Here is an 8928-nt window from a genome sequence, read left to right on the forward strand (position 1 = left end):
GCAGCTCCACGTCTTCATCCTGCATGTCCCGCAGCTCCACGTCTTCATCCTGCATGTCCCGCAGCTCCACGTCTTCATCCTGCATGTCCCGCAGCTCCACGTCTTCATCCTGCATGTCCCGCAGCTCCACGTCTTCATCCTGCATGTCCCGCAGCTCCACGTCTTCATCCTGCATGTCCCGCAGCTCCACGTCTTCATCCTGCATGTCCCGCAGCTCCACGTCTTCATCCTGCATGTCCCGCAGCTAGACGTCTTCATCCTGCATGTCCCGCAGCTAGACGTCTTCATCCTGCATGTCCCGCAGCTCCACGTCTTCATCCTGCATGTCCTGCAGCTCCACGTCTTCATCCTGCATGTCCCGCAGCTCCACGTCTTCATCCTGCATGTCCCGCAGCTCCACGTCTTCATCCTGCATGTCCCGCAGCGCCACGTCTTCATCCTGCATGTCCTGCAGCTCCACGTCTTCATCCTGCATGTCCCGCAGCTCCACGTCTTCATCCTGCATGTCCCGCAGCTCCACGCCTTCATCCTGCATGTCCCGCAGCTAGACGTCTTCATCCTGCATGTCCTGCAGCTCCACGTCTTCATCCTGCATGTCCTGCAGCTCCACGTCTTCATCCTGCATGTCCCGCAGCTAGACGTCTTCATCCTGCATGTCCTGCAGCTCCACGTCTTCATCCTGCATGTCCCGCAGCTCCACGTCTTCATCCTGCATGTCCCGCAGCTCCACGTCTTCATCCTGCATGTCCTGCAGCTCCACGTCTTCATCCTGCATGTCCCGCAGCTCCACGTCTTCATCCTGCATGTCCCGCAGCTAGACGTCTTCATCCTGCATGTCCCGCAGCTCCACGTCTTCATCCTGCATGTCCCGCAGCTCCACGTCTTCATCCTGCATGTCCCGCAGCTCCACGTCTTCATCCTGCATGTCCCGCAGCTAGACGTCTTCATCCTGCATGTCCCGCAGCTAGACGTCTTCATCCTGCAACACACACACGTACCAACTCACTCACACGCAGATACTCCCTCCCTACATGCACCCTACCCTCCCCATACATTACACATCCTCCATCTCACACTCCCCTACCCCCCTTCTCCCGCTCACATACTCCCCAATGCACACATACACACCCTATAACACAACTCCCCTCACAAGCCCCCTCTCTACACACCTCAACACACACCCCCAGTTCGCACACTCCCTTATTTATCAGCACACACCCCATCCCACACACATCCCCACCACACCTCAAATGACCTCCTCCTCCCTACCCACACACACCCCAACTCACCTTTCCATCTTCATTCACACCCTTCCCCCCTATACATGCCCACACCTCCCACCCCGTCCCTCCACCTCTACACCCCACTAACATACTCCCCCTTTATTGGCACACACCCATTGCACACTTCCCCACCCCACTTCCACTCTACCCATTCAAACCTATGAGAGTTGAATAGTAGAGTAGAGTTGAATAATCTATTATGTTAATTAATCTGCGCATGTTAGTGTAGGAATGTCTACCTTTTATAAAGCCTGTTTGATCAGCGTGAATAATGGAAGGGGTTATTTTCTCTATCCTTCTGGCTAGAGCTTTGCTGATTATTTGGAGATCTACGTTTATTAATGAAATTGGACGATAACTGGATGGGAGTGCAGGGTCTTTTCCAGCTTTTAATAGTGCTGTAGTATTTGCTAAGTTTTTATTCGGGGTATTCTTTGTTTTTCTTTTATTTCTGAAACCATGTTGTAAAAGGTTGGAGCCAGTGTGGTCCAGAATTTTTTGTAGAATTCAGCTGGATAACCATCTGGACCTGCTGCTTTATTGTTTGGCATACGGTGGAGAGCTTCATGGAGCTCATGAACTGAAATGGGTGAATCTAGAGCCATTTTATTTTCATGTTTTAATTTTGGGAGATTAATATCACAAAAGAACTGATCAATATTCTTATCTGTTGGGTTTATTTGTGATTTATATAGTGTTTTGTAAAATTCTTTGAAAGTATTGCTTATCTTGTCAGGATTGTGGCTGATATTTCCTTCTGAATCTTTTGTAGAGGAATGTTGGCAAGTTAAAGGCCACTGAAGTGCTGTTTCACACGACTCACCAAACTTGGTGATATTCAACTTATGGGTAAAGATTTTGTAAAATCCTGATATTCTATCATTGGTTTTAAGACATTTAAGTCGAAGCATGTCATGATAATTCCTTTATCTCAAACTGTTTATGGAAAACCCACCAGGACCTGCATGTAAAACCTACCAGCTACATCTAAATTAAATGGGGAGAATATTTTCTGAAGCTGTATAAGTCTCACATTTACCTCCAACTTTATTCATATATGTTGATCAGAGGGAAGAGCTGAGATGATAGCTCAACTTAGTGCTTCATTATATTTAGATTCTTTAATACCACGCATTTCATAGACTCAGAGACCATAGTTGGAGAAAAAAAAAAAAAAAAGAGGAATTTTACACCAGAGCTTCAGGTCCCCTTAAATCCACCAGCAGCTTTCACATCTCAGCACCTTGTTGTAGAGTTTGTATGCATGTGTGATTACGTTTAAACATGCAGGTCCAGCAGAAATGGCCGCAGCAGAAAACATGTAAACAAAGGTGTTTTATTGAGGTTTAACAGAAGTTAAATAATCTTCTACAAAGACTGAGAAACTGAGACTTTACAGATGGAGCTGCCTTCCTGTGCAGTCACATGGGATACTGAGAGATGGGCTCAGCGAAGCCCTCCACGTTAGATGAAGTGGCATGTTTTAGTTCATCATGTGAGGAGCTCGGTCGCCGCCAGCAGCTTCAGAAGCACTTCCGATGGACGATGGCCGGACCGGACTCGTCGTACTCCTGCTTGCTGATCCACATCTGCTGGAAGGTGGAGAGGGAGGCCAGGATGGAGCCGCCGATCCACACAGAGTACTTCCTCTCTGGAGGAGCGATGATCTGGAGGTGATAAAGCTCAAAGTCAAGTCATTCATTCAAGTCTGAGTGAGGATGGAAAAAGACAGTTTTAGTTTTTCATGGCGCGAAATCTGATTAAAGAATAAAAATCTGCACATCCAGAACACCCTTTCTGCTTTAACATGCAGGTGTGTTGCTGCCACTGAAGGGAGGAGAAATTTGTATGTTAATGTAGTGGGACAGAATCACTTCTCTAGAAATTCTTTCATTTCTTCAGAAGAAACACTAAAACATACATTCTGTTGAGCTTATGAGGCTTTAAACTACAGGAAAGCCCCTCATCATCGTAATGTCCACCAGGTCATTAGAACCTCTACATACCAGATTAGGAAGATTCATAAAGAGCCTGGAGGCCATTACTGGTCGTCTGCAGGGGGAGATACTGCACCTTGATTTTCATGGTGGACGGGGCCAGGCCAGTGATCTCCTTCTGCATGCGGTCGGCGATGCCGGGGTACATGGTGGTACCTCCTGACAGCACAGTGTTGGAGTACAGATCCTTCCGGATGTCCATGTCACACTTCATGATGCTGTTGTAGGTCGTCTCATGGATTCCGGCCGACTCCATTCCTGGAAACGGGAGCCAGAGATAAATCAGCTTCCTCTGACATAATATTTATATATAACACATCACACCGCTTGATGCTTTGGTAGGTCGTCTCATGAATGCCAAGTGACTCATATCCTGGAAACGGGAGCCAGAGATAAATCAGCTTCCTCTGAGAGACTCATGAAGGAATCCATGATTTAACAGCACGCAACACTTTCCCCTTCAGGTATAAAGCACAGTGAGTTAAGTTTATTACTGCATCACCTCTGCAGCACGACGTATTAGAAACATCTCAAACACTGATTTGGTTTCTGTCCTTAACCCCGACACCTTTCTCACAACAAGGACTTATAAGTCACTGCTGCAAAGAGGAAGAGCCAATGGAAAGATGGAGAGTTTGCTGTTAAAATTCTGCTTCCATCAGAAACTCTGATCCAGCTCAGCCATGGTGAATTCCTGTTTCTAAACAGCTGAACAGCAGCTGAGCGGCTAAAAGGCAACGTTAACTGTTACAGACCGATGAACGAAGGCTGGAAGAGCACTTCGGGGCAGCGGAACCTCTCGTTGCCGATGGTGATGATTTGTCCATCAGGAAGCTCGTAGCTCTTCTCCAGTGATGATGATGACGATGCCGTCTGCAACTCCTGGTCAAAGTCCAGAGCAACGTAGCACAGCTTCTCCTTGATGTCACGGACGATCTCACGCTCAGCTGGAGTTCAGAGGATTACAGGTTAAATGTACAGAAGCTCCATCAATATCCAAACCTTTGTTTGTAGGAGGGGGGGGATTAGGGTTGCACATCATGCAGAGACATTTTCTTTCATCTTCATATTAGCCTGCATGATGTACATATTTCATCAGATTTAAAAGATTGTAAAGTCTGTTCAGTGTTCATTTGCAATCATGTAAGACCATGCATATGCAGCAACAGCTCAAGAACCATTTTCACCATCGCCAATAAAGAGGGAGAGGGCACTTAACAGGTGGCATGACTGGAGCTTCCGAAAGGAGAATCAGGACCAGCCTCCCCCAGGTGGAAGGAGATCAAGAAGGAGACGGACTTTAAAAGGGATGCTGAAGTTGTAGCTTTGTCCTCGAAAAGTAAGTCAACTATACTGCCTAAATGAGCCTGAAGCCAACTGGTTTCATTGGGTTTGTTATTTAGTGCTGCTTGCTAGCATAGGAAGGACAACAGTAGACCCTGCTAAACTACGCCAACCTCACTGCTACAGAAGTAGATGTTTAGTTGCTTTCAAAGTTGCCATAAATGCTGGCTTTTGTCACAGTAAATGCAGCTCATAAAACCTTCCCACCAACTTTTAGTCCAGCTTTGCTGCAACCTGAAAGTTACTGAAACCTTGTACACATGCAGGTCCACCAGCAGAGTTTGGACAGGATTTTACTGCATGTGTTAAATGTCTATTTATTGGGTAGTTGGGTAATGTTAGTTGTGAGTAATTCTTACACAAAGTCCTTTTAAGAAGTACAGAAAAGTTTCTAAAGTCTAGTGTTAGCTAAAACAACAATCCCAGCCTTGTTATGGCAAAAGCTACAAAGTCCAACACAGCCGTTGTGTGATTGTAGCTCCAGGTAAAAAACTTTTAAAAATTCTGTTATCGCAGGTCATATCATCAACTTTCCACAGTGTTATTGCAGGTTTTCCTGACATGGTGCAGGCCTGGTGTGGATCATACCAGTGGTGGTTAAGCTGTGGCCTCTCTCAGTGAGGATCTTCATCAAGTAGTCGGTCAGATCTCTGCCGGCCAGATCCAGACGGAGGATGGCGTGAGGCAGAGCGTAGCCCTCGTAGATCGGCACAGTGTGGCTGACACCGTCACCGGAGTCCATCACAATCCCTGCAGGATAAATTCTAGTTAGTGATGCAGCTCAGCATAAAAAGCATGCTGTTGTGTTTTACTGCAGCTCAAACTGAGCTTCAGAAAAGTCGGACCGGTCCCAGTTCACTCACCTGTGGTACGACCAGACGCGTACAGCGACAGGACGGCCTGGATGGCCACATACATGGCAGGACAGTTGAAGGTCTCAAACATGATCTGGACCAGGAAGACATGAAGTGTCACTTTGTAATGTCTGTAAAGTTATTCAGACGGCTTCTTTCCAGATAGCGACCCAGGAAGACACGGCAGCTGGAAAGTCATTCATGTTCAGGAGTTTCTGGACGGGTGTGGGTCAGTCTGATCTCACCTGTGTCATCTTCTCCCTGTTGGCTTTAGGGTTGAGCGGAGCCTCGGTCAGCAGGACTGGATGCTCCTCAGGAGCCACACGGAGCTCATTGTAGAAGGTGTGATGCCAGATCTGCACAACAGGACAACAGCTTAGTTTGACCACAAAGTCAAAGATTTCACCAGCAGCACTTAGCCCTAACCCCAACACTAACACTAACCCCAGCTGTAGCCCACCCCCAAAAACAAAGACACTCCAGAAAAGTGCATCCTTAGTGTACCATCTTGTTTCATGTAGTATCATCTAACTCTAACCTTTACCCTTCCCTACTCCCCCTTCCTAACTATAATCATCTCCTATCCCAGTCCCCTTCCCTTAATTCTAACCCTAACCCCCTTTCCCATCCCTTCCTTCCTAACCCTAATCATTCTCTGCGCTCACTCTTTTCCAATCCTAACCATTCCCCCAACCTGCCATCCTTCCCTGACCTCAACCACTCCTCTGCCCTCCCTGTCTATCCACCTCTCCCCTACTCCTATACTTCTGAGCCATCCCACGTTCCCATATCATCTACTTCTTTCAACCCACCGCTTGAACAACACGCCCACCCACCCTTCCCTTACACAACCCAATTGACCGCCCAGACTCCCCTTCATTAGCACCCTCTCCCACAGATTCACCCCTCTTCACAGGACAATCAAAACTAACTTTCAGAATTTAAAATTTCAATATCTCCCTTTCCAGAACCATTGATTCATCGTGGCCGATAAAGGAAACCAAAATCTCCAGGACATCTTAGTTCACTCAGCCTTCACAGAACATAAACATATCTCTCATGAGCATGACCACCTATATATCTCCCACAAATTCATCACCAACCCCCATATATCCTCCCTATATCCGCTGCCTGCTCATTCTCTTCTAGGAACATGGTTTAAACCATCCTCTGCACAGCTTGCAATAAACTATATATTGTGAAACTCAGCATTCAATCCTCACCCGTCTTAAACAATATTTGTATAACATTAGGGAAGGCAGACTGTCCACCCCTTGGTTAATTACTTCCAATCCCCCTCTGTACAATATCTTACCATCTACAGACTGGAATTTAATGGTAGATGGACCACTAGGCAGCAGAAAAGAGCAGAAAAACTCTGGATCCATACATGAGGAACACTTACCCCATATGGCCCTAACCTCGCCCCCTAACATGTCACCCTCCTTCATGTATACCGGAACTTCTTCTGTCCCCTTAATAGATTTTGTCCCAGCCTCCTGGGGCAGGCATCCTCCACTATGCCAAGGGATTGAACCAGTCCCACCAGCTTGGCTGGTGGATGTCCACCCCATTCTGCCACCATTGTTGATCATTGCATGTTTGCTGATACCTTAACTTTCCCCTGTAGGTCTTTTCCATTTTTTTTTCCTGCTGAATGACCACTACTTTCTCCACCTCATCCCAGCTCTCCAGGGCAGGCATCTTGCACCAGGCCAGGGGATTGAACCACTCCAGCCAGTTCAGTTGGCTGATGTCCACCCCATTCTGCCACCAACATTGTTGATCACTATATGTTTAGCTATACTTTAACCTTCCCCTTCAGGTCTTTTTTTTAATTTATTCATTTTTTGTAAATCTCTATATTAGCAGCATTATCTGCCCTTCAGCAGTTTTTGTTCTGGCTCTCTGGGCGGGTGTCCTCTGCCACTCTGGAGAGTCGAACCGTTCCCACCTGCTGTGGATGGTGGACGTCTGTCTCATCTCGCCACCAACACTGTTGACCTAGCCACATTAACATCTCCGTTCATTGTCTTCCTCAGCCCCCCCCCCCAATTTTTCTTATTTATTGCAATAAATATTTTAATTCCATTGGTGCCGTTGAAGTTGGATGATTTGCTCTGAATTCTATTCTCATCGATAACCTCATAAAGGAATATTTAATGCATTATTATTAAATAATAATAAAGATTAATTAATTACCTCATCTCCAACTTGGCATGAATGCTTTTGCAAAGTGTCTTTGTGGACATGGGTTCCTTGTACCTAAGGTTTGCATCCCCTCTCCCTGTTGCACAATGTGCCATTAAACACCTGACGGACTTGCATTTATACTACTCTTGCAGCCCCGTGCTGTGGCCACTTGTGACTGCTCATAAAAGATGTGTTTTGTAAATTTGGAATGCACAAGTTCCTCTGCATGTGCAAAGTAAAAGGTTGAAAATGAAAAAAAGAGAGAAAATATAGACTATGTTAGCATTGTTTACATAAACTTTACTCCAGCTTTATTGTTCCAGGTCTCTCTTTAATGCCTGACAAGGCCTTTTGTTATCTATCCATTACAAGGTTTTCCATTATGACTCATCTTTTATTATCATAATGATTACAGACCAAATGATCACTGACATCAGTCACTGTGATACTTCACAGTCTCACCTTCTCCATGTCGTCCCAGTTGCTGACGATGCCGTGCTCGATGGGATACTTCAGAGTCAGGATGCCTCTCTTACTCTGAGCCTCGTCTCCCACGTAGCTGTCCTTCTGTCCCATCCCCACCATCACACCCTGCACAAAAACACCCTCAGTCGCCTTGTTACGCCTCCTGACCTGCAGCTGATGCTCATGGTGAAGTGTGTACCTGGTGTCTGGGGCGCCCAACAATGGAGGGGAAGACGGCACGTGGAGCATCATCTCCAGCAAAACCAGCCTTGCACATACCGGAGCCATTGTCCACAACCAGGGCAGCGATGTCGTCCTCCATGTCTGGAAGGAGACCAGCATGTTCATGCAACATCTCCAACATTTCCCATCTCAAAGACTTTCTTTTTAAATGTGCTTTAACATGGGGAAACATTGAGGAACATTATATTTTGTTTCATGCTACATTTCTGGTTTCATAAGATAATAAAGTTTGGAGAAAACTGAAACTAGTCCAGAGGAAGAATATCCATGAGGGACAGTGATATCTTAGTCATCTTTGGCAATAGTTCAGATTATTTTGAAAGTGTAGCTGCTTATTTGTTATTCGAGTCAAATGAAATAAGAATAAGACTATTTCTCATATGGAAAGTGTTATTTACGTGAAAATATTTACCGGAACTGAACACATATATAAACAAGTAACTGAATATAATTACTGCTTTATGGTAACTGGGAAAAGAATAATGTATGATTACTGGATTTAATATACAAGGAGCCGCGCTATAAAATTAATTTAAATAACTTAATAAT

General features: G+C 45.8%; 1 protein-coding gene across 1 annotated transcript; it reads right to left on the reverse strand.

Annotated features, from left to right (window-relative positions):
* Positions 1 to 2020: 2020 nt before the first annotated feature.
* Positions 2021 to 8458, reverse strand: LOC306764591 (actin, cytoplasmic 3-like; the record flags this gene model as incomplete). The annotated part of the gene is made up of 8 exons (XM_079251765.1): positions 2021 to 2950; positions 3357 to 3538; positions 4036 to 4227; positions 5213 to 5374; positions 5488 to 5572; positions 5724 to 5834; positions 8134 to 8262; positions 8336 to 8458. The coding sequence occupies 8 exons, from the start codon at positions 8456 to 8458 to the stop codon at positions 2807 to 2809; spliced, it is 1128 nt and encodes a 375-aa protein (XP_079107891.1). The 3' UTR covers positions 2021 to 2806.
* Between the last annotated feature and the right edge of the window lie 470 nt (positions 8459 to 8928).

Source organism: Telmatherina bonti, assembly GCF_933228915.1.
Source record: "Telmatherina bonti genome assembly, chromosome: 13".
NCBI classification, from domain to species: Eukaryota; Metazoa; Chordata; class Actinopteri; order Atheriniformes; family Telmatherinidae; genus Telmatherina; species Telmatherina bonti.